Raw genomic sequence first — 25,777 nt, forward strand, 5'->3', positions numbered from 1 at the left:
CCCAGCTCCAACGTCAGTGGTGCTGGGAACAGAAATGGTGAGTGGCAGCAGCAAGAGCTGGAGGCTTTGCCATGGCAATGGGAGCTGGTGACTAGCCTGTAGCCCAAGGCAGCAGGGAGAGGAACGCACAAAACCCCAGAAAGCTCAACTCTGGCGCAGAGCCTGCACCGCTCTGGGGGTCAGGAGCTGACAAGTTTGATCAAGGGCCAGAGCTGCCCCAGGCCACGAGCCAGTGGGTGCATACAGGGCTTCCATGGAAGGGGCCAAACTTCAAAAGTGTCCACAGGTGACCACTACAGTCTGCAGAAAAAGTCACTTAAGAAGAGATAAGGAAGAACCACCAACACTCTCCAGCTTTACTTTCCAGCCCAGCCAGTTTTGCAGCCCAAGGTACACCTCCAAGCTCTCTGACACTGCTTGCTGCCTTCCCCAGCACAGAGACCACAGCATACATGGGATACACGAGGGGCACTGAATTTTAGGAAGGAAAAACTTGATCTTAAGAGAAGTGAGTCCATGCAGAAGGCCATCGAGTCCAAGAAAGGGAAAGTCCTTAGAAATGTCATGGATGCTCTTGGGAGTGGAGGGGGAGGGAGGGGGCCTGTGAATGGAAAGCAAAGCTGGAGGGCAAGACACAAGCAATGTCCAAGAGGTTATCATCTACACCAAGTAGAGCCACTTCTGAAAACTGAAAGTCTAAAGATAGCAATACCAGGGTAAAGGAGGAGAAAAGGCCCAAGATAAAGATAGAGAGGCAAAATGGAGCAGAAAACAGTCCAAGGTGTTCTTCGTTGGAAGCAACAAGCATGAAAAACATGGAATTGATGTCCAAGTCAGCAGCAGCACTTTAGAAAGGAGCAAGACTGTGGCTCAGTTATTTATTTATCTGCTCCTGCCCGCACCGCAGCAATGGGGAGTGCACCAGCTCAGCTTTTTGTAGGACTGGAGGCAAGGTGCTGCTGGGGCACAGCAGAGGCTTGCAGCAAGGCTGGGAGGAGGGACTGGCACTAAGCCCCACTGCATAAATGGGTTGTGAGCTTTCTGAGCGGGCTAATGGACATCATTGAGCGGGTACCTGGATATATTCCAGTCTCATGGAAAACAGCTGGGCCAGGGAAACAATACCTGTTTTAATCTTTATAAGGAAAGCCTTGTCCGGGCAGGTCTTCAGAATCAGACCCACAAACCTGGCAACCACTTCTGGCAGGTTGTTGATGTGATGGTAAAGCAAAAAAAAAGCCCAGGGTAAGGAGGATGCCTTGACTGCATAGGACTGAACTGCCTGGAAATCAGCCTTACTAATGGGATACAACTCTGCACAGTGTTATTGCTGGACTAGCACCAGAGTGGCCAAGCAGGGTCTTAAAAATCCAGCAAGCTGATGGCCCATGTGGATGCTCCTGTTTCCCTTCTGTCCTGCAGAGATTTCTCCCTTGACCAGTGTGATATGATGGGGTATAAGCAGTAATATATATATGTGTGTGAAATATATATATATATGAATATGAAAAATGAGCGCACACACACACACACACACACACACACACACACACACACAAATATGAATTTTTCAAAGAAGTCCTTGACCTGCATAAGAGCAGTGTGGGTGGGAAGGGAGCTGGGGGAGGGGGGGGTCCTCCAGCCCCACTGCCCACCTGCAGCCATGCTGTTGCCAGAAGCACCAGGGCTTTGCCTGGCCGAGTTTGAGATGCCTCAAGGATGGAGATCCCTTCCCAAGAGGCTTCTGAAGAAAGAGATCATCCTTGGAAACAGAAGCTGCATTATACATATCAGAGACTGGCATCTGTGAGAACATTGTGATGAACAATCAGGAAGCCTGGTGGAGAAGGGGTAACCCTGGCCCCATGTCCCTGTGCCTTCTTGAACAACATGTGACACTGCTGTTTAGGTGTGAAGTCAAACATCTGCAGTCCAGGCTGGGGCCAAGTCACTCTGCAGAAAAGGCCCTGGAGAACAAGTTGAGCCTGAGCCAGCAGAGTGCCTGGGCAGCAAGACCAGCCCTGCACTCTGGGGTTGTTAGCAGAAGTACTGCCAGCAGGCTGAGCGAAGGGATTCTTCCCCTTGCCTCGGCATGGGAGAGATCACATCTGGGCATGGATCCAGTTAGGGGTTCCCCAACCCCCAACAGATATGGATGCTCTGGAGCAAGCCCAGCAGAGGCCCCTGAGCTGGTCAGGGGCTGAAGCACAGGAGGTATGAGGAGAGGCCAAGGGTGCTGGGTCTGTTCAGACCAGAGAAGAGAAGGCGCAGGAGGATCTTACTGCTGCCTGCAACTACCTAACAGGAAGCTGGAGAGAGGATGGAGACCCTTCCCAGAGGTGCCCAGGGACAGGACTAGAAACAGTTCCAATTAGAGATTAGGAAAAGTGTTTTCCTCATGGGTGGATCAAGCATTGGAGTAGGTGCCCAGAGAGGTTGTGGGATCTCCATCTTTGGAGATACTCAAACCTTAATGGGCCACAGCCCTGAGCTTGCTTTAAATGGACTTGCTTTGAGTAGGGGCTGGCATAGAAACCTCCAGAGGTCCCTTCCCACACAAATTATTCTATAATCTGGAATTAAGAAATACCTCCACCTCAGCCCCAAGCAGCTGCCTCACCGCCCACATCCAAGCAAGGGATCTACCTCCTCTGGGCTGAGGCATCCTGACTAATCAGCACCTATCCTTGTCTTGCAAACCCACCATCATCACTTGGGCAAGGAGTACCCACGGCAAATCCCTCCATGTCCACATTCAAGGGACGGAAGGAGGGCTGGAAACAACCTTCCACAACCTCCCTGGGGAACCTGTTCCAGTGTTCAACCACCCTCACAGTGAAGAAGTGGTTTTTTTGTGTTCAGATGAAATTTGTGTTTCAGTTTGTGCCCATTGCCTCTCCTCCTGTCACAAAGAGTCTGACCCCACCCTCTTGACACCCTCACATCAGATATTTATATGCACTGATAGGATTCCCCCATCACTTTCTCAGGCTGAGGAACAGCTGAAGCCTAAGCAGCACCATGTCTTCCCCTTCTCCTGTCCATGCTGGCAGACACCTCCATCCCAGGAGCAGGCCTCAGGATGGTGGTGCAGATTCATGTTGTGCCATCCATACTCAACTGCTGTGCCCAGCAGCCATACATAAAACACGTCAATTCTTCAGAATTCAGGTCTCAGCTGTCTTTGAGCCTTGTATCCTCAGTGTTTCCTTCCACCTGCTAAATGCTAGAGGTGCAAGGTGATGAGCCGCTCCAACAAACACCCTGACTGCCCTAGGCACACCAGCTGCTCTGCTACCCTGTCAGCATCCAGGGCTGTCCCACTACTGCCTGCCCAGGGACTGGCATAACACACAGGTTCAGACTGCAGGCATCTATCACACCTTGGTTTGTGCCAAGGACCATCTCAAAAGTCACAAATGAGGCACAGTAATTTGGATTGTAGCTATCAACAAGTTTCAAACTTCTTCCAAAACTGTCCTCTCACCTGACAACCCACCACTCTCCTGCCCAGCAGCAGCACAGGCTCTGCCTGTTCCACCTTTTAGGCTCCTCACAGCTATAGGTAGGTCCCAAAGGAAGCGATCATGGGCTCATCAGTTAAGGAAGGTGACATACAGCCTTAAGAAGCAAACTAGAAGCCACAAAGCAGAGGGTAACTGCCCTCAACTCCAGAGTGCCTCCAGCCCAGAGTAGGCTCTGTTCAGCTCCAACAAATAAACACCAACTCCATTCCTCTGGAGTAAAGAGGTCCTACTCCACAACTACCTTTGGCTGGCCAGGACCAGATGTATTTACTTTGCCCACCACCATTAAGACAAGCCCCATCCCCAGGCATTGTTTGCTTGCCAGCAGGTTCACTCCTGAACATGCTGGGTGAATGCTTCTGTGCACACCAGTCCTGGCACTACAGGCAAGGCAGTGCAGATACAGTTCACCTTTGCAGAATATGCAGCCTCYCAGTTGTTTAAGGAGGAATAATTACAGAGCAGGCAACAAGCTCTCTCTGGTATACAGAACAAACAGATGGAGCACTCCTCCTGGTAGCAGTAACAGCCTACAGAGCCTCAACAGCATACCCTTCCCCTCACACACCAAAGGGATTGACCCATTTCTGGGTACACGGTGAAATGCTACCTCTCCGTGACTCCCACTCCACAGTGCAGCCTGTCTTTGCCTCCCTTTTACCAGGCATACAGAGTCAAGAGCTGTGGTGTTACAGAGAGCACCCAAATTCCCACACGGTACCAGGAATGCTGATAAGATGCTGCTGACAACATCACAGCTCTGGTGCACACACCCTTGGCCCAGCATCGCCACAGCAACTGGTTCTCCTCATTCACTCCAGCCTGTGCTCTCCAGAGCTGCATTAGTGCATCTCCTCCAGTGCTCTCATAATTTACTCTCTAATGTCCTGCCTTACCTCTCCTCATCCTTCCCATCCCCTCTACATCCCATCTTATACCGGTCACCAGGCTGGAGCAGGCACTTGGCTTCAAATGAAAGCTTCTGTGGGAGCCACTCTATCAGGTACTATTTCATCCAGTCAGGATATACTTTTCCTACATTAGCAGCACTTGCTGTCAAGAGCACAGCCCTCCATACAACTAGTCAGCAGGACTGCAGTTTACTGGCCTGGAAGTGCTGCAAGAAAACAGGCTGCAGCTCTGCAGGCTTCTCCATTGCTGATACAAGGGAAAAACTGACAGCACTGCCATCACACTGCACAGCATGCTGCCCTTTCAAAATGAACACTGCAAGGTGCAGAAAAAAAGGCATTTAACTTAGAAGAAACTGATTTTATTGGTGCAAATGTTAGAATTCTAGGTGACTGGAAATATTCACAAGTACTCAGAGCAAGTTCTTTGAGCCGACGGGGTGTAGACAGCCAGCAGCCCCCGCTGCCCCATTCACTCCTAGTGCAGCGATCCCATTCTGGAGTTTAGTCTTCATGGATGTTGAACAGCTTAGCTACTTCGTTGAGATCAGCATGCTCCTCCCCATCTTTGATGATCTGAAGGAAGGAAGGACGCATTAAATCCTGCACATACTACAAACAGCCTAGACTGCGAGACTTTTCACATGTTCTCCCAAACAATGCGCTGAATTTCTTGTACTCTCTCTGAAGCCCTCCTCATGATAACTCACCAACTTAGGCAGTCCATAACATGACCATAGTACTTACTACAGCCAAATTTATAGGGCAGTCTTAAATGTACCAGTAACTGGCTGTGAGAAAGGCTTGAGTTAAAACCAACTTTGCTGTCCCTGTAGGATTTGCTTCTGGTTGTCTGGGTTTCCCTTTACAGCTGGGGAGAAAAACACCTTCAAAGAATGATTCATCTCAACTCTGAGGCAAAGATGACAGCCACTCTCTTTGCATTGACTTGGAGGAGCCTGTGCAAGTGGCTTGCACAACTATCTTTTAGAGAGCAAGACTCAGTGGTCAAGGATCCCACACAGTACCTGGCTACTTGATTTAGAGGATGGGCTGCTAAGAAGAGGAAGGAAACAATCTGTTGTTCATGGGGACAGGACAAGTAACAGGCTTAAACAGCAGCATGAAAGCTTCAGATTAGATACCAACAGAAACTTCCAGCATTAAGAATAATTCATCTTGGGATAGATCCCCTAGGCAGAATGTGAAATCACTCTTACACTTTAAACTACTTCTGAAATATTCTTCAAAGATGTTTAAAAAAAAAAAAAAAGTGATACAAGTATAGCTAATCCCACCTTTGGGGAGGGAGACAGACAAAGTGTCTATTCAAGGCCCCTTCCAGCCCTGACTTTTATGGCTGTGCATCTAGGATGACACATATGTCTATGCATATGACTAATTTAGACACTTGTACATTAGACAAAGTAGCACAAAAATAGGACAATTCACTCTGATGCTCAGTCTCATGTGATTCTTGCCTGTACCTACTACAGGCCAGAAACTTCAGCTGTACAAAGGCAAGCCATGAGGCATAAGCCTGATGCAAGTTGTTCTGTGACACCTATGAACAAACAGCCAGAAAAGCACAAGGACATCTCCCATAATTCACTTGAGACATGGCTGCCATTGGATGTTGCACAGCTCTGCTCTAGAGCATCTGCGTTCATTTATTCTCACTTTAAATTGGTAGATTGATTTTTCCGCAAGTAAACATGCTCATGAATCCCTTATCTAAGCAAGCTGAATGCCACAACCCCACCCTTCAGCATACTAGTCCTGTACTGACCTTTCGAGCAATGGGCATCCTGTTGAAGATGTTCCATAACACAATTCCTACCACAACTTTATCCCTGAGGTAGAAAATGACACCTTTGCCATAATCTTCTCCTTGTTTTGGAACTTGAGGTGTTGGTGAAGAGCTTGAAGAAATGGCTACTTCTGAGGCTTCTGCTTCCGTTTCACTTTCTGATCTAATACCTGTTCCTAATGCAAAGATATGAGAGAGACTTGATTTCAAACACCCAGTGCAGAAGAAAACAGCAGCAAAACGATCTGCCTGTGGTGGTGGAAGATAGCTAGAAAGCAGACTTCTGTAAGAGACTGAGGTTTGATTTTGTGTTGACAGCAGTGTCACGCAGAATCACAGAACGGCTGAGATTGGAAGGGACCTCTAGAGATCATGTAGTCCAACTCCCTTGCTTAAGTAGGGTCACCTAGAACACGTTGCCCAGGACCCTGTATGGAGGGTTTCTGAATATCTCCCAAGGATGGAGACTCCACAACATCTCTGGGCAACCTGTTCCAGTGCTCGGTCACCTTCACAGTTAAAAGGTGTTTCCTTATGTTCAGACAGAACTGCCCGTTGCCTCTCATCCTGTCACTGGGCACCACTGAAAAGAGTCTGACCCCATGCTCTTGACACTCTCCCTTCAGATATTAATATGCGTTGATAAGATCCCCCCTCAGTCTTCTCTTCCGCAGGCTGAACAGGCCCAGCTCTCTCAGCCTTTCCTCATATGAGAGGTGCTCCAGTCCCCTAACCATCTTAGTAGCCCTTCGCTGGACTCACTTCAGTAGCTCCATGTCTTTCTTGTATTGGGGAGCCCAGAACTGGACATGCCACTCCAGATGTGGCCTCACAAAGGCTGAGTAGAAGGGAGGGATCACCTCCCTTGACCTGCTGGCAATGCTCTTTCCAATGCACCCCAGCATACCATTGGCCTTCTTGGCCACAAGGGCACATTGCTGGCTCATGGTCACCTTGTTGTCCACCAGGACTCCCAGGTCCTTCTCTGCAGAGCTGCTTTCCAGCAGGTCAGCCCCCAGCCTATACTGGTGCATGGGGTTATTGTCTCCCTAGATGCAAGACTCTGCACTTCCCTTTATCGAACTTCATGATGTTAAGGTGAGGTGAGATGCCTTGAATGTCTTGAGGGGAGGTGTATTGAACTCAATGAGGCATCCAGCATAAATAAGTTTCTATAACATGACAATGAAGAAATCCTAAGACCAAGTACACTTCTGATAATGCCCACCTTCCATTTAAGACCAATGCAAAACACAGAACAGTGTATATATATACACATATATATACATAAACACACACACACACACTTTTTTTATATATATATATATATACACACAAATACATATATACATATATAAATGTATTATACAAACAAAATAAATATGCTTACACCTGTACAAAAGAGTTGGTGCAGAAATTAATCATTTAAGGGGTACTATCACTATGGAGGAAATTATGCTTCACTAGATTAAAAAAAAAAAGTTTAATTTGGTAAATAAGTTACATGATAACTGATTGGGGAATGTCAGGTTTTAATCAAGTTTTAATATCAAAAACAGTCTCTGGAGCTTGGTCTAGAAGAGTGAGAAGTACATAGACTGCAGTTTCCTAGTGCTCTGCTACGAGACCAAAGTGACCCTGCAGTTACCTGTGAAATGCAGAACCCTTCATGCATGCAGACAGCTCCCAAGCAGGACTGTATCCCTCCTACCTGATTGCTCTGTTGCAGATTTTGGTGTGTCTTTTGCTGTTGCTTTAGCAAAGACTCCTACAGTAGGCAAACTACTGTCAACAAGGCCAATGGCTTCATACCCCACGTCAGGACCCAGATCGCTCCTAGGAATGAACAGGAAAACAAAATAAAACAAAACTCATTTGTAGTGTTAGTTTGACAAATGTAGGGCAACTTCAGCCCAAAATCTTTAATGACAGTGGTATGCAAAGACATGGCATACAGACTAAGTGACAGTACCTCTTCTGCATATATTAGTACGGAACTTTAAATCAAACCATAAGAACGTGTCTCCCTACAGGACAGCTCTAGTTGCCTCCAGAGTAGGAATTTTTATTTATATATATATATATGTATGTATGTATGTATGTATATGTATGTATATGTGTATATATACACAAATGAATAAACACATACATATTTGTATTAATAATAATAATATATAATGAACCATGTTATTAGTAATAATATACTATTATATGTTATTATATGATTGTATATATCATTAATATTATATCATATAATTAACATCATTAAACACCAAATAGTGTCAGCTTAGTTACACATGAGAGAGTCTCAGAGATACCAGGTCATGGACAAATGTTCTGGTCATAGAGAGTTGTGCATTCTCTGTGTCTTCCTTTGCAGAAATTTAGCAGACATGAATAGATCTAAATGTCAGGGAAGCAAAGACTGCCTCCTTCATGCCATGAATTTCTTCACCATCCTTAGGAGACTGTTCAGCTACCAGATGTTGGTGTCTCTTCAAAAATGCCTTGTAGTTTATTTTGCACCTGTACAAGGCAGGCCTACTCTTGCACTTACTTTGGCAACACAAACCTTGAAAGTAACCTGTAGTTACAAATCCACTCCCTGCAAGGATATATACACTCCAGCCTTTTTGAAACAGCAGTTTAATTCATTGCAAACAATATAAAGCAAGAGTTGGAAGTTGTTTCCAAGTAGGAAATCATTAAAGAACTCCAAATTACATAGCTAACAAATTACCTCAGGAGAACAGTGACAAAGTCAGAAATAAAAAAGTCTGTATTTCTTAAAATTAATCTCATGTCATTGTAATTCCCTGGGTGCACATGGATGATAGTGTCATTAAACAATCATACGCTCTTTCCTGTCTTGACTTACATCTCAGGCAGTGCCCTCAGGCACTGAAGCATATATTCAGTGTTTCTTCATCACCCTACTCAAAACATGGTTCCTACCTTATTTATCATAGCCATCCAAATCCTTTACACAGGAAATAGATATCCTCCTATAATATTTCTGTGCTGACCTAAGCATAGCACTGCAAAGATTCACCTAACTAGTAAGCTTATTTTCTCAACAGTCTGCCACTGGAACAAGGAATCAAGACACAGCAAGTCTAAGGCCATCAGTTTCAGAAGAAACCAGCCAGTGAACAAAAACTTAAAATACTTAAGGCCTACTCCTTTGGAGGGTGCTGGGCAGCTTCCAAAAACTGCATATATCTTGGCACTTCAGAAAGTTACATGCCTGATCTCAAGACTCAAATGCGAGCAGTGGGACACAATTAGAAGGCACTTGCAAAAATCTTTTACACTGCTTGCTTAATACCACATGATTTGGAGACAAAGCTAGGGCAGAAGCAAGTGTTCCTCCAGGACCAAATAAAAACATTTGACCAAACTTCTGGCACTGCTGACTTTGCAGCCCTGATAATTATTAAATATACATTTCAGAGACAGCATTTAAGAATGATTAAAGAAAATGGCACATTTCTTTAACACCTCCTTGTACTGGGCCTTGTTGGATATGAACTGGGGTGTTTACAGGAGTCAATGCAGTGGTTTGGGGTCCAGCAAATAAAATCAAAGGTGTTCTCAACCATGTTGAGGAAATAGACGCATCATACAAAACAGTCTGGCTATCTCTACATGTACACTGCTACCTTCCTGGCCAGAATCCTCAAACACACACTGGGCATACTGAGATGAATACCAGTAATATGCCAACTAACCAGATTAGGCACCCAGCAGTAAATAAGTCAGAGCTCAGGAGCGATTCTGAACATCCTGAAAAAATGTAAGAAGAGTTGCTGCTACTCGCCAGCTTTTTAGGACAGGAGGAGGAAGTCTCACTCGGTGAGGGCTGGCAAACCTCCAGAGTTAACACCTGCCAACAGAACACGAGACTTAACTCATGGTCCTCCAACTGTCTGCACCTATGTCACGGTCAGAGTAGCTTGAAGAAAAAACACAATTAAGATGGATACTTCTGTGTTCTTGTTTTGTGCAGAGGTTTAACAGTGAAGTGATAAACTTTTCTGGGTCCACAGTCCATGCAGTACAGATTGAGTGTTCAGATAAAGAATAGCAAGTCATAAATAACTATTTCTGTGGAGATTTTTTTCAGGAAAAGTAAAAACATCTTTTCCCATATTTAAACTCCTGCTAAATTTAAATTTCTGACCCCTCTTGAACTAACAGATTTTTTTTTAAAGGACTCTGAAAAAGCTGCCCATTTTCTCCATACCCCTCTCTGGAAATAAACAAGGATTTTTACAAACACTCCCAGTTGCAGCTCTTACTTGACACTAAAGCATCAGCTCAGCTAAACAGAAAAGGTGCAACACAATTGAAACCAAGGGATTGTGCTGCAGATCTTCAGACTATCATAACAAAAAGGTTGCTGCCAAATGCAACCTGTAAGTTAGCCTGCTTTGAGGAAGGGGCTGCTCTTTACTGCCACTTGCTTTGCTGAATGCGACATACTTGGGAAGAAACTGGGATTTGCAGGAAAGAAAAACATTTCCAAGACATCAGGGCAGAGCAGTGAATACTAAAGCTCAAATGTCTTCCTGTTCCCTGAGCTTCTGGGAACAAGAAGCCATAAAGGTATTTGCTGAAGTAGTTTCAGTACACTCAGGAAACAGAAACCTTACAAAGTGTATCTTATCATAGCTCCTGCAAATTGGCCAAATAAGAAATACCAAAAGAGGAAATCAGCATTACCAGAACATGGACTGATGCCAGTAGGGCTTTGCAGCTCCTGTCATGTTTTCTCCAGCTAGTCTTCCACTTACAACAGCATGATCGTGGTGCTCCACACGTCTCCTACCTAGCTTGATATCATAGAAGCAGGCTGCATCCCCTGCCTTAAAGAGAAATGCAATCAGTGAGGACTGAACATAGACACAGAAGGTTTGAATTAACACACAAAACATGAAAGGCACTGGGATGAGGAAAACAGAGTGGGAAAATGAACAGTCTTTCCTGACAACCCCTGCTTTTTCCCCCTGCCCAGGCTATGCAAGTCCCATACTCTCAGCATTTTTCACTGGTCTTCTGAAAACTAAGACAGTATCAGGTACATTTGTTCCAGAAGGATCAAAGTCTTGACTCCCACCAAAGGGATTCTTATGCAATAGAGCAATCTGTGCTATCTTTAGACTACCCCAACTCCTCTTAGACGGCATAAATACTCAAAAACGTGCACAGTTGTTACCACAGCAACAAACTGTGCTGTGGTGCATGAATGGGCTCCAAGGCTGCTAGCAGTATCTGCACTACAACTGCTCTCATTACTTGCTATTTTTTGCCCCCATTCACCTAACTGACATATACCAGCCCTCATAATTCTGTGTATTCGGATGTACATCAGCATAACAAGCAGACAGAGAACCTGCCTCTGAGAGTCTCTGTCTCAGAGATACTCACCACCCAGATATTGGAGCGTGCCTGCAACTCTGCATTCACCCTGAACCCTCCAAAGTCAGAGTCTACCTCCAGCCCAGCAGACTTCGCTAATTCCACATTAGGCTCGAGCCCTACTGCAGCCACAATGTGATCAGTCTCCACCTGTTTGGGAATTTATAATTATTATTTTAACTCTTTCAATGCCCCTGCAAACTCCACCCACTCCCTGCTTTTACATTTACCTTTCGGCCATCCTTCAGTTTAATCATCAGCCGATTGCCACAGACAGAGACAGACTTCACCACAGCATTAGGCATGACATTAACACCCTCTGGAAACAAACACAGGAAACATAACTGCTTGCTCAGGGGTAGACAGATTTCAGCTGAAGCAGGCGTCTGTGGTACAAATACAGATGTAGGCAAAGCAGTGGTCAGGCTAGGAACTATGGGAAAGACCACCTTATCTTTGCTGCCTGTGGCAACATAGTGTTGAGTAAAGCATAAAGAGAAAGAAACCCAGCTAATAAGTTAGAGCGAGCTATGTAAATGACACACAAAAGAACATGTCTCATATAATGACATGGTCAAATCCACAAGAACTCCCAAAGCAAGGTTCCTCAAGCACTAGGAATATCCAATTATCTGTCACAGCCAGACCCAGCAGTCCTACGAGGGAGCCTTCCAGAACCAAAAGAAAACTCACTCCCATCAAGTTACTGGGCCCTGCAGCCTGCAGCATCAGCTATAATCCCCCTCCCCCTATCCCCACTCCACTTACCAATGCACAGGAATGTATTCTGCACTAAATATAGCAAAGGGAAAAAAGGTATCTCAGACTTTACCAACTTTACGAGCTAAACACTACAGCAATTGGTTTTACAAAGGTGCGAGCACAAGGCATGGGGCTACACAATCCTCTCCAACTGACTCTAGGCTGATTGGATTAGGCTACAAGATGAAAAATTAGTTGAGGCTAGAGTAACTTAGAAGAAGAGGCCAGGCAGAAATTTTAGACAACTTTGGTTCCAGATTACAGGGGCTGTTAAAGTAGCTTGAGAGCTGTATGGCAGTAGGGATCGTTCTGCGTGTGGTCAGCCAGAGGAATAATCTCACCAGCATCACCATGCACATTTGGCTTGGCTTTCCCAGGGAAACTGCTAAGAAGCCAGAGATTCATGGCAACTTTGTGCAACCCAAACTGCCTAAGGACAAGTCTGAACTGTGACTAGTTCTGTTTTGCATGCGGGCCACCTTGCAAGGGACCCAGTTTTGGCTGAGACTCCGCTGACAAAACAAGCARAGCTGTATTTCAAAAGAAATGGCTACAAGACAGCTGCTGCCCTAAACATCACAGCTCTGCCACTCGCAGAGAAGGAGGATTGAAGAGCAGCTTCACCTCTTCTGACTTTCTCTGTGGTCCAGCTGCTCAGATACTCAGGCAAAACCTTGCCCATATTGCCATTCTCAGGAAATAGCTGAATCACCTCCAGGCCTCTGGTTCGTGCTGAAAGGGAAGCAAAGAACAGGCTTCTTATATCATGGATGAAGAACAGCAGCACAGATTTCAGAACACAAGCAGATGCTTTAGTTTACTTTAGACAAGGAGCTTGAAATTTTTTTTCCAAAACTGGGCGTTCTAGCTCCCAGATTTTACATAAGAGTCACAAAGTGATTAGCCACTGTATCATATGCCTGCAAATTCTAGGCTAACACACAGTAGACTTGTATACAAAATGATTAGCATTTTGGAGAGAACTTCCCTTCTTGGAATTCTGCAGAAATTACCGGAAAGAACTATTCAAAAAGCTGTATGCACTTGAGAATAAATTTCCAATTGTTCATAGCCTCTTTGAAATACTAATTTCAGGGTGGCTTTAATATTGACAGAGCAAATATAACTTTCTCTACAGGGCAGAATGACTTTGCAACATGCACTGGCCTGCAGAGCTTCCAGAGAGCCCAACTTACAAAAACCTCTGGGGTCAGGTGCTGCTTGACAGCTAATGAGAGAGAAAATGGAAATCCAGATCAGGCCATATAGCCAACAAAAGGCATGTGTATTAAGGTTATTCCAGGCAAACCAGAAATCTGTGCAAAAACTCAGCAGTTGGGGAATGAAAAGGACGTTTATAATGTCAAGCTGTTCACATTCGATGTCTGTCGCTTCTGCCAAGGTGCCAGGCTGAAGGTAAGCTGTCTGTTGTACCATACTTACCTCTTCTTCCCAGAGCACAGGCCAGCTCACTGCCGAGAAAACCACCACCAATAATTGTGATGGACTTGACCTCTCTTGAAATCTTCTCCAGATTTTTGAAGTCCTCAATCTGAAAGAAGATTTATTCCCTTTTCAGATATACTTGGACAGCAATGGCAGCAGAAAATGTATTTCTCCAGTTTCTTCCTTTGAAACAGGAGCAACACTCTCCCCAACTTAAAAAGGGAAATGTGTTTCTCCTTCCTCCTGTTCTTCCTCTGGCTTCCTAGTGTCTGTGCAAGCTTCTTTACTTTCATTATTCAATTACTGCCTGAAGATGCAGACTTGCTTTGTCTTTTTGAACTAGGAAGATTTCAGGCAATCTCAGATTCCTGCATTTTCCCCTAACTGTCAAAAGCAAATTACCATGAAGTTACTAGACACAAATGTATTTAATTGTACTTCAAGGAGGCCACAGCTCATGTCACCTATCTTTCCCCTCCCACAGCTGAGCCAACCATCTCTACCTAGATCCTAGGGAAAGTTCAACACAGCAAGAACTTCCCATATGTCTTCCTTATTCTTGATTCATTCCCTGAACTTGACCAAGAAGGTTGCATGTCCATTCTAAACCCCATCATTTCAAGAAAAACTGAGACTGTCAACAAAAAGTATCTCTACAGTGAAAACCAAAAGTCCATTGACTAAATTCCATACCTTTCATTTATTTTCATCCTGTCTCAGGCTAAAGTCCAACCTCTTGCCCGTGCACTGCTGAACTGTGGCATACACTTATTCAGGAGTGGTGCCAAGCTAGGGCACTAAGCTAGCTTCCAGTGTCTGCTCATGGTCCTGAAGGCACACTCCACTTACAGTCCAAACTGACTTGCAGTTGTGGAAGAAGCTGGCAGAGTTTACATTTTTCTTGCTTTTAAAAGGCTCGGAAGATGCACTAAAGCCATACAGAAGGGAAACTAAAAATCACACACTATTGCAGCCCTGAGGCAATGGAGAAAGTGGTGTTGCACACTCCATCCTGTTCACCTGCCTGGAGAAAAGGAAGAGATAGGAAGTGCACTCCTGCTTATTGGCTGAAGGAAGCTGCTGCCAAGGACTCAAAGCAGAAGAGCTAACTAATTGAAAATTGTAATAGTGGTACTGATTTCTTCAAGCTCACCCCAGGACTAGCAGCACCTGAAAATTACCTTGCGGAACAGTGTCAGCCTTTGTTGTATATCTTTTCCTGCTCTTTCAATTGCAGGTAGATTCCTTGGGGAACCACCTGAGGATAGGAAGAGAGAGATTAATGATACCACTGGCAATGTCGCTGGCTATCCAGACAACACAGGAGCTATCTTGCATCTGGACTGTGCTTGTCCAACTGTTAAAATATGCTCTATACCCTGTTGCTCTCTGGGTTTTTTACATGAAAAACTTTCTGTGAGATCACTGGATAACCCAGCAAGTCACTGTGGTGCACAAAATTTAATGTTATACCTTGCTCCACTGACTGGAGACACTAAGTTCCAATTTAACTGCAGTGAGCTGTGGCACTGCTAAGGCTCCATGCTGCAGCAGTGTTCTGCCCGGGCAAGACCTGGTTGTTCTCCTTGCCACTACTATAACCAGAATCTCAAGAGGCTGGGCTGTACAGGAGTTCCTTTATCTAGTTGATGGGGAAGTCCCCTTTTCCTCCTTCCCTGTGGGTTTTCATAGAGCAGAACTCTGAAGGTCCCAGAGAAACAGGTGAGGCAGGTGAAATATCCAACTGGCATGTTTGCCTGTTTGATTGTCCTTCATGTGACTGCTCTGCAAAAAGTTTCGCATGTATTGCAGAAGCTTCCTCATCAGGTAAATGCCACTAAAATCAAAGACAAAGAACAAATAGCAGAAAACTTACCAGTGGCAATTAGACATTTGTCATAGGATATCTGGGTACCATCATTGAGTTTCACTACATTGCCTCTAACATCCATATGCACAACCTGCAAAATAAAATAAGCAGGAGAGCTCACACTTCATGTACTGTAGGCCACTTCAGTTAAACTACACAAATTATTAAGCAGAGAAGCAAACTCGGAAGTAATGTTTTCCCACCTTTAAGTTATTGTGTATTTGGGGGGGGGGGAAGGAGGGAGGGAATGTGGATAGGAAGCAGGGAGAGGGAAAAGTCTGGTAGTAGGAATTCAGACAACTTCTCTTGGCAGCAATCATAGATCATGTTGATCTTTCCAGTATCTGACTCTAAGCAATGAGCTCAGACACCTAATGTAGTTCAGCAGTAAGAGGACTCACTGAAATCTTATTTTAGCAATATTTAGAAAACTGAGGAAGCAAACATATTAGAAGTCTCACCATAAACTCCTTTTCACCTTCCTGCTGCTTCTGCGCAATGCTCTTGCTCATGTTAGAATCCACTACACAGATTATATATGACTCTCCTTACCTTACCCTCTGAATGACATATAGTCTAGCTCTCATTTATCTCAACCTTTCTCCTAGGCTCCACATATGGGTATGTCCCAAACCCAAACTCTAATCTTATCCTTCCCTCTTCTTCATCTTCCCTCAGATCACTGCTATTCCTGATAGCTTCTTCTACTTTCAAATTTTACCCATGCCTCCTTCTTGACCAGCTAGTGCTTCAAACACTTTGCCCAAATATTTTCATATTCTCCTCCTCAGCCAATCTTGCCATATCTACTACAGTTGTTTAGTTTCAGCGTAGATCATAGGCTCTACTTGAAGAACTATATGATGCTAGGACAACAACTAGTACTGTACCCACCTTCTTGCCACACAGAACTGCTACTCCACCATTTTCTACAAAAGGAAGATCGCGAGCAGGCACATAGAATGATGGAGGCTGGAAATATATACTGTAAGGGGAAAAAAACCCTCTATTATCGAATGAGTTCCACTTTCTCTGTGATATTAGCCATTCAGCAATTACCACTTTTTTTTTTTCCTTTTTAAACACACCATTAGGGTCTTCACACTGTTTAAGTTCAAGGGCTAAGATCAGTAACACTTTATTGTAAAAGTCACAAGAATCCAAACAAAGACCCTGGAGCTCTGTTTTGAACTGTGAGGCTGTATCCTCACCTTTACTATTAACTTATTTCACAGGATTTCAGCCAGTGATGCAGTATGTTTAAGGGAATTACAGCAAGATTTAAGTTGCATTTAGTACTATGCTAACTCTCATGTGTAAATTAACACTTGTCTTGACAGTAACCAGCACTGCCACATCTTTCAGTCTGCTTATTACTCAAATGATATGTTTGTAACATCCCAGCATGGTGAGCTAACATCTCCGGGAAGCCACACTCCATGCTGGAGTCCAAGAGACACCACAATGTAGTCTGTTGTTCCCGTGCAAAACGCAACACCCAGAAGTCCTGCACGCAGCATGCAATGCTCTGTTCCTTCCTTGATTAGCCTAGCTACAAGGCATAGACACAGGCAAACCCCATGGCTCTCTTTATAGGACAGGAACACAGAAATCTACTCAGTAACCCACCTGCACAGCACCCTTGGGACTTCAGATCCTTACCAGTGGCTCTCTCACAGGAACAGTTTGGTTATCCTAAACTTTTTTTTTACTAAACACTCCCCTTTCTCCTTGAGATCCACAAGTGACACATACCTCCTCTCTTTGCCATTCCATTGTTTGAATCGCAGGGTTTCTGTCACGTGTGGATCATCTGAAAACCACAGTTCTTTGGAAAGGGGTGGACGCATATAGGGCAGGGCAGGATCTTCAGACACAATCAGCACCTTTAATTGATCATGAAACACGTCAGCTGCACCAATGCCAAGCAAATGTCAAAACACACCACAAAAGCTCTGAAGCAAGCATGGTATTCAGCCATCCACACAGCTCTAGAACAGGGCATCTCTTACCCGGGCACCAGGGTCACGAGCCCGAATGGATCGGGCAGCAGCAAAAGCAGCAGTTCCTCCACCAATTAGCAGGAAAGGAACGTGAGATGGGACCTCAGGGCGAGCTCCTGGAGCTGCAGGTGACAGATTGGACAGTTTACTGCAAATACAGCAGGGAAAACTGCCCAAGCGCAAAGAACAGAGTATGTCATCAGCTGCCTTTCACGTACAGACTTTGGCAGACTGCCCTACAAATACCTTGTCCTCCCCTTTCCTTCCACCCCAAAATATTTCTTGAGAACCTGCTGCTTCTTCACTCAGAGCTAGCTCCTCGCATAAATCAGAGTCAAACCATCAGATTTCCACAGACGATTTTTTTAAAGTTAGATCTGCACAGACAAGCCTAAGAGCAATTGCAGWGTTTTGGAATACCCAGCAGCACAGCTTCCATCACATGGCTTTTGCTCATCTATTACAGATCCTCTTCTCTGTGGTTTAAGAAAGGAGGAATCAAAATGTTATACAYAACAAGCTTGAAATACAACTGTTAGGACAGCCTGTTAACAGGTTTCAAGCCTTATTAGTTCTCACTGAACAGGTGCTACTTGTCTAGCAGACTTTCAAAAGCTTTATTTTATAAATCAATCTACTTATGCTGCTTATATTTACACAGCTGGATGAAGTGGTTGTAAAGTCAAAGACCCACAGAGCTCACATCTGGCATTCAACATGCAATTTCAGAAGCTTCAGATAAGATCAGGACATTCTCTAGAGAGTACACCCAGGAAGTCAAAAATATGTTTGGCCTCTACTCTGGCCAAACAATGCATTAGAGATTCAACATTCAGGTTTTACAGTAAGTGACATTTTGTTGAGTTAGCAAGAGTGACATACCCAAAAGATTATTCGGAACACCAGGATAAAAGACCTCATAGAGTTCTACATGACCTGGGTGTCATTTAAATTGGAGAAGAATGACAGGATTATTTGGAAAATACGAGCTGCCAAGTGTTTGACCTAGTTCAATCTCTTCTTTACCTTTGAGGACATGAATCAACTGTGAGCAAGACCAAAACTCTGCACTGGCCATTCAGTGAACAGTCTATATGAAAGTAAAGGAGATCTTAAAATCACTCCAACAATCCCAAGGTATATTTTTCTTTAATTATACTCCAAGAGACCAACTTTTGAGTTCCTACCAGAATGCATTTCCTCCCACATGCAGGTCCTGTTTCTAAGCAACATGCAGCTAAATTGAATCTAAGAATAAAACAGTCAAATATTACCATCAAGATAATTTCACCTCACCTGCTGTGCCTCGAGAGGCAGGGTCTGCATCTGAAACAGAAAACATAGTGACTTAATTCAGTAAGGCACAAGCTAACAAGGATACATTTGGGAAACTACAGTTCAAGGCTGACTCAAGGAAACCATAGGATTAATGGGTTCTCCACTATAAAGAGGGAAAGCCTCCAGAAACAGACTTACCAAGACCTCTGCTTCAACATTTAACCTTCAGCTCTCTCTCCTCCAACCTCAATCTTGATATAAATGTTTTATCCCCTCCCCCAAACCAAAGCAATCAGTTTTCTGTCCTGTCTCCAGAATATTCTTTCTGTTGGTTCAATACGACAGTGACATAATACACCCAGTCTTCCATGACCCAAAGCCACTCTCTTATTATGAAATATGATCCTCTGGCCCAATTGTCCAGACACTGCAGCTTGGGATCTCATGCATTAAGAGACATTCAGTAGGCAGCCTGTGGGCCACGTATAGCCTGCAACGCACCATCAAGAGCTGCACTAATTGTCCTGGTTCCTCTCTCCACACATTGCCCAAGCATGATATCCCTTGCTTGCTCATCCCCCATGCATGGAACAGGCAAGTGGCACAGCACAGAGGATTCTGCGCTGGCAGATCATGCTACCCCCTTGTAATCACAGTGTCTTCGTCAGATTGGGTAAGAGCAAATGCCCAAAGCAGGGCTAACTCTTTTCTCTTCTCCTTTTAGCACAGAAGGCTTAAATAGCAGAAAGGAGCCTCGAGAGACCACCTACATTATCATTATGATCATCTGTAAAATAGGGGTTTGTTTTAGATCAAGGAAAGCTAGCACCATCTTCTATGCTGGGAGGACATGGGAATTCACATACAACAGAATGCACTGAGAAGCAAAAATGCTCTGAAGGCACAGCTTATGCTGATCTGTGTTTTCACACGTGCTTTGTTCAGTTTGTTTCAGAGGTTCCAAGTTAGCAGCTTATGAAAAAAAGACCCAAACTTAAAACTAGCAGGTTAGTACCCACCGGAAGTAGCCGATTCATTTTCTTCGGATCGTGTAGTTATTGTAGTGACACGGCTAGTGAATCGCTCTTTGTTTTCTTTCAATGTTTTGTATACCTGGAAGCAGAAAAGGAGATACTTGCTTCGTATGTGTTACAGCATCGAGGCAGCATTCTACTTCTACCCCCCGATAGGCTTTTGTCTAACCTGCTTGCTCAGAAAAGCCAGTAAAAGTAGGTATACACAGCTACAAGAGGAACACACTCAGCAATGGATCTGCTCTATTTATGCTGTGATGAATCTCAGTTGTCTGGTTGCTTTCCATAAGCAAACAATAAAGATTTCTGCAGATGTTTGGTCTTTGGGCTAGAGACCTGTTTCAAGAGGAACCACGTGCAACAAAGGAAATGTAATCAAACTTCAAGGCTCTCTGCAAAGTTAGGCCATGGCAAACAGCATGACACAAGGCTGCAGAAAAGGAAAGCAAATTCAAGGCAAAAAGTGACTCCCAGCTTCAGAAACTTAGAGCAGCTGGACAGAACAAGTAAACAACCTCATTAACTTGCTTTAGGCTAGATGTTACATGCATGACGTTAGCAGTGGTAACATCACTAACATTAGCAGTGCTTTTAGGAAATGGAAGTGTGGCTGCTCTAAGTAAAAGCCTTCAGCTGGAAGAGATTCCAGTGTCTAAATGGTCACTTTTTTTTTTTTTTTTGCTTTGTTTTCATTAAAGTCAGCCTAGAATACAAGTTTAGGTTGCCTATTCTGGAGATACAATTTAGAGACATATAAGAAGGAGACATCTTTTAGATCAACATGTTAACTTCCAAGAAAAATTTGTAATGTAGAGAAGCAAAAGATAATGAAGCACCTGAAAGCAGGTCACAGTAAGATATTTTCCCCTCAGTCAATAAAAGGGAAGCAAGCAAATTTTTAAGGCAACACTTAGCTGATAATCTAAGTCTTATATGCACTACATTTCTGATCAACGCAATGAAAGTTAAAAGGAAAAAACTATCAAGACAGTCTGAAATACAACTGTCTATCCAATTGCTGTATTTTGAATTGTGAAAGAGTATTAAAACCAGAATGTCTCCAGCATGAAATAAAAGCCTCCTAAATTTAAAGGCAAGACAGGTAATACTGCAGCTGATACCAAACCATTTATTGTTAGGTAACAAAGTGTTATGACATCCAAACTCTGTTCGAACAGAAGTTAATTCTTTTGAGGATTTGATATCTCTTTTACTCCCTAGACATTTCAAATTTTACTGATCTCCAAGATTAGGTGTTTCATAACATCACAAAAAGGACAAAGTCTCAAATGAGAACTGAGGAACTTAATACAGGGCATGAAGAAGAGCAGAGGCAGACAAAAGCATATCGAGGGAATTGAAGCAACGTTAAAAGTACCAGAAACTGAGAACTCACCAGTGTTGAGAAGAATTAAGATAAAATATTTTTAAAACCTTTATGCTTAAACATATAAAACTCAAAGTTAACAAAACTACTGCTGCTTTTGCAAGAAGCAGAACCATGAATTTTTTAAAGCAAGTCTGAAGGGCAGCATACAGCAACTTAAATCCAATCACTTAGAAAAAATGGATACTATATACATGCAAAATGTCAAATCAAGTCTTCAGGATAAATTTTTCCAAAGGGACAATGACAAGTTCTTTCTAATAAGAAACAGATCTATGTACTTTGCTAGATAACAGAGTGCTGTTTTAATGCTCTTCTCTGAAGAGATCACAAACGTAGATAAGTATGTTGTCTTTTCTCTAGTATATTTAAATTTAGTTGATTATTTCCTTTCTTGTATGCCAAGATTACTGATGTCAGAATAGATATGTTAAGTAGTTTGTGCTTCTCTGCTGGTTAGAAAACAAAGATGGCCAGTTCTGCACAAGTTTTAGGGTTTGTTTCAGTTTTAGATATAGTGAATGTATAAAAGTTAATTCTAAAGGGATTCTTCCTGTTGAGAACTAGACTATTTAGGCAAATCAAATCTGCAAACTTAAATTATTTGACAATGTCCCTTTAAATTAAGTATCTGAGGCCACGGAGCACAGACAGTTTAGTTAGAGTAGGTGGCTAATTTGGTATTACATACAGGAAGGTACCCTCCACCCAATCACATAATAAAATAAACACATTTATTTAAGCATCTTACATAAGCTCCTGCCCCAGTGACTGTTCCTCCTACAATTAAGTAGAACAGTAGGTTGCTGCCAGCTTTCCCAGGAACACCTGAAGACGTTAGTGATCTAGAAGGGTATCTTAGATGATGACACTGCAGAACTGTAAGTGAAGACAGGCAATGAGAGAGAAGAGAGGGAAAGAGTACTGAGTATTATCAAGGACACATAATTAAACAGACCTTGGGAAAAGCAGAGTGCATTTTCAGTTACCTTGTTTGTCAAAAAACAAACAAACAAACAAAAAAATCCCCACCACTGCTACAGGCAGAAGCACATATACTTCTGTTTTAGCACTCAGATTATGAAGGCCTCTTACTATTTAAGCCATCTTTTGCATTCAAAATAAAAGATCTGGCTCAGATGTGGCATTTGCTTTCCAGTGCGGAGTGGAGGAGGGAGGTGGGAACATAAACTCTCTCAAAAGATCCAATTTCCTAAGTAACRTTTTCATTATAACTAATAACAAAGATTTTGCTTTATGCTGAGCCTTTCAGCAGCCAAGGAGTGACGTTAAAAATAACCTTTCAGACACAGGTCACACATGTCCATGGTTTCTGGCCCTTTCTTTAGATGTTTTACCATGGCCTTCTTGGCAGCTGCACAATCCTACAGATTTCAATGGACATCCACACAATTAAAGTGTGGTTCCACTTCCTAAGGAAGCTCTTCACACTGGGAAATCTCCTCCTGAATGACAGAATAATGCTTTCTCCTCTTTCAAGTCTGTAAATAATTTTAAAACATTTTCTTGACTAGTTTGCCTAGATCTATAGCTGCTGCAAGTCAGCAGGAGTTGGCAGATGGAAAAAGTATGGAAGGACAATAGGGCACAGTAAAGAATATTTAAAGGGACTATTAAGAGACTTTTCCTCCATGTACTGTTTTTGAAATGTTATTTAATTCCCAGGAGCCTTCTGCATGTGAAGAGTTTCATTAGGATAAAAACAGGACTTGGAGTTTTTGATGAACACAATCTTCTAAGAGAAAGAATTTCAAAACAGAAAGATTTGTAAGACATGTAAGTTTAGGACCTATCCACTTCTAGGTACTATCTTCTACTCTTGAGTTCACAGTCTGGAAACGTGATTTACTCTCTAAGTCTAGCCAAAAAGCTTTATTCTTTTAAAACTTTGAGTGGGACGTAAATGTATGTTCATCAATATTGGGTTTACAGAAGTTAAACATTGATGATCAGAGTTGAGATTTGGCAAACGATGGTTTGCTTTGGTATTAAAAGCATGAACCATCAAACTTGCCCTGAACTACATGCTACTATCATATACAAGACAACTGACAGAGCTGTGGTTAGTCATAGTATGTAAAAAAGAGCACCTTTATAGTAAAAAGCTAAAAGGTAACTGAAATTACAGTAGAAAGTGATCATAAGAAGTTAATTTCCAGCCAGGTTCAATTAGCTCCCCTTGAAGTTTTCCAAAGCAAGAAATAGCTACAGAGGTAAAAAGCTAAGTAAAATTAGCTGAAAGACAGCAATTGCTTAACAGGAGAGACATATTGCAGCTTCTTTCCATGAACTACCTTTCTACTTACATATGCACCCGCTCCTAATGTTGATAAGCCCACAATAAGGACAAAAACAGAACTATCGCCTTTGCCCCCGGGCACACCAGAGCTAGCCATTTGTCTGCTCATCTGTAGTTTTATGGGGACATTCCAGCGCTGCAACAAGTGGCCTAAGGAATACAATTTATTAGACAAAACAAAAAGAACTGTCAATACAAAGTTATGTTTTAAAAATCTAGAGATGAAGTCATTTCTAAGGCTAAAGGTAAATAAGCTACTTGTTTGAAAAGCCCAATACCACATCTGAGTAACTGTAGTGAATTATTCTCTGTCAAAACGAATGGCTCCAGGTCACATACTTGCGCCATACTGTTGTGGTTACCAAAAATATAAGCAAGGTCAAAAAGTAATTAAACAAATTAATAGCAGGAACATCTACTAAAATGCTATAAAGACTCTACTGCCAGCTGAGGAAGTTGTCACCCTCTCAGTGATGCAGATCACTGGGACAATATATCCGAGATGCATGCGTACTGTGTGTTTGCTGGGCTCTCTAGGCCTCTTCTGTCAGAGGCAGATACTGGTCTAGATACACTTTGCTCCAAAGTATATAAGCAGAGGTTACATAACCATGTTAGGATAAACAGTAGGTATGGTTACATGGCCAAAAAGTCCTTTTGCCAACATAGCTTGTCCAATGAGGTACCGAGTTAAATCACCAAAAGAAAGAAACTTCTGTCAACAGAAGAGGCATCCCAAAGGAAAAGGAGTAGCAAGGGTTGCCAGTTCTGATGAAGACAACTACCAGCAAACTTCTCAAGTAAAGCAGTTATCACACAGAGCACATCTACCTGAACAGCTGAACAACATTTTATTTTACTATGGTTTAATCACATACTCCAGCCTATCCAAATTAGGTATCTAAGTACAGTATCGCAACGATTCCTCTGAACATTGTGTTTACAACACAACTAGCCAGCTGAAGCCCGCCAAAGTGGTTGGACTGTTCTGCAGAACATGTTCCCATCTCATGCACAGAGCAACTTCTGCTGCCTCAATAATCAAGTGACATGCAAATTGCTAAACCCATGCAATCTCTTTGCCTGCCTAAATACATATATTTGTGAGTTCAAGCCACAGACAATTACAAGCACCCAAATGGAAACAAATACACTAAATAATTCCATCTAAAGTTATGGTTTCCTAAAAGAGTGTTTGGGAGCTTAGCATTTGCACCTCTGCCACCTCTTGGCACACTCCAGCATGCTGCTAGCACAATAGGTCCAGCTAAAGAAGTCCCAACACCACATTATGTTTCATTCACGTAGCTTCCTTGATGTGGTTCACAGCACAACTGAACAGTCAGTTCTGCTGGCACAAATAAGGGGAGTGGACTCCTCTACGCTGATTTTACTGCCAAAATTGTTCCTGTGAAATCACCCCATAATTGAGTAGTGCCAAATGTCATTGAAACTTTGGTCTATATGCAGCTAACAAGAACTAAGATCCCCTAAACAAGTGGCAATTTTGGAAAATTATGATTATAAACCCTAATTTGTTTAACTGTACAAGGAACCATGGCTTGTTGCTGCTTTCAGACAAAGAAGTAGGGAAAACCGCATGCTTGCAGCGGGGGACAGGTCCACATGCAGCACGTTTAAGCCACGGAAGCACCCGGCCTGGGCGCTGTGGTACCGGAGGCCGGCGCGCCTTCAACTGCCAACCAGACAAGTTCACGGAGGAGAAAGTTATGGTGGCGGCTGAAGAGAAACCGCCTCTTCCCGGTGAGGCCCCTGAGCCGCGGAGCCCGGGGAGGAACCGGTGCCAGCTGGCCCAGTCTGACCCCACCGGGGGCCCAGGGACGGGTAAGCGGGCCGGGACCGGACGCCTCGCGGGCAGGGACTGGCACGGCTCGCGGTTGCACGGCCGTGCTGTAACGAGCCGCCGCCCGCCGGGACGGCGAGACAAAGCCAGCCCGGCCACGCGGCGCCGGCCGAGCCCCGCCAGCCCCCGGCCCCGGGCCCTCCC

General features: G+C 43.7%; 1 protein-coding gene across 6 annotated transcripts in view; it reads right to left on the bottom strand.

Annotated features, from left to right (window-relative positions):
• Nucleotides 1–4,783: 4,783 nt before the first annotated feature.
• The window catches only part of AIFM1 (apoptosis inducing factor mitochondria associated 1), a 21,737-nt gene continuing 743 nt past the window's right edge, over nucleotides 4,784–25,777 (bottom strand). Inside the window, exons 1-16 of one of the 6 annotated variants that reach the window (XM_026072133.1) lie at nucleotides 23,777–24,067; nucleotides 20,048–20,141; nucleotides 19,047–19,076; nucleotides 17,760–17,872; nucleotides 17,503–17,633; nucleotides 16,642–16,732; nucleotides 15,754–15,838; nucleotides 15,059–15,135; nucleotides 13,875–13,983; nucleotides 13,056–13,163; nucleotides 11,900–11,988; nucleotides 11,679–11,819; nucleotides 10,974–11,116; nucleotides 7,960–8,084; nucleotides 6,228–6,424; nucleotides 4,784–5,014 (exon numbers count right to left, since the gene is read on the bottom strand). In XM_026072133.1, coding sequence (XP_025927918.1) covers nucleotides 4,943–5,014; nucleotides 6,228–6,424; nucleotides 7,960–8,084; nucleotides 10,974–11,116; nucleotides 11,679–11,819; nucleotides 11,900–11,988; nucleotides 13,056–13,163; nucleotides 13,875–13,983; nucleotides 15,059–15,135; nucleotides 15,754–15,838; nucleotides 16,642–16,732; nucleotides 17,503–17,633; nucleotides 17,760–17,872; nucleotides 19,047–19,076; nucleotides 20,048–20,141; nucleotides 23,777–24,052 — 1,881 coding nt within the window. In that variant the 5' untranslated portion in view covers nucleotides 24,053–24,067 and the 3' untranslated portion in view covers nucleotides 4,784–4,942. Of the gene's footprint in view, nucleotides 5,015–6,227; nucleotides 6,425–7,249; nucleotides 7,421–7,896; nucleotides 8,085–9,979; nucleotides 10,135–10,973; nucleotides 11,117–11,678; nucleotides 11,820–11,899; nucleotides 11,989–13,055; nucleotides 13,164–13,874; nucleotides 13,984–14,570; nucleotides 14,853–15,058; nucleotides 15,136–15,753; nucleotides 15,839–16,641; nucleotides 16,733–17,502; nucleotides 17,634–17,759; nucleotides 17,873–19,046; nucleotides 19,077–20,047; nucleotides 20,142–23,776; nucleotides 24,068–25,777 lie in introns of those variants that run through there. The other 5 variants (XM_026072134.1, XM_026072135.1, XM_026072136.1 and 2 more) reach the window with 5 other exon arrangements.

This window comes from Apteryx rowi, unplaced genomic scaffold, assembly GCF_003343035.1.
Source record: "Apteryx rowi isolate R43461 unplaced genomic scaffold, aptRow1 scaffold_338, whole genome shotgun sequence".
In the NCBI taxonomy this organism is placed as follows: Eukaryota; Metazoa; Chordata; class Aves; order Apterygiformes; family Apterygidae; genus Apteryx; species Apteryx rowi.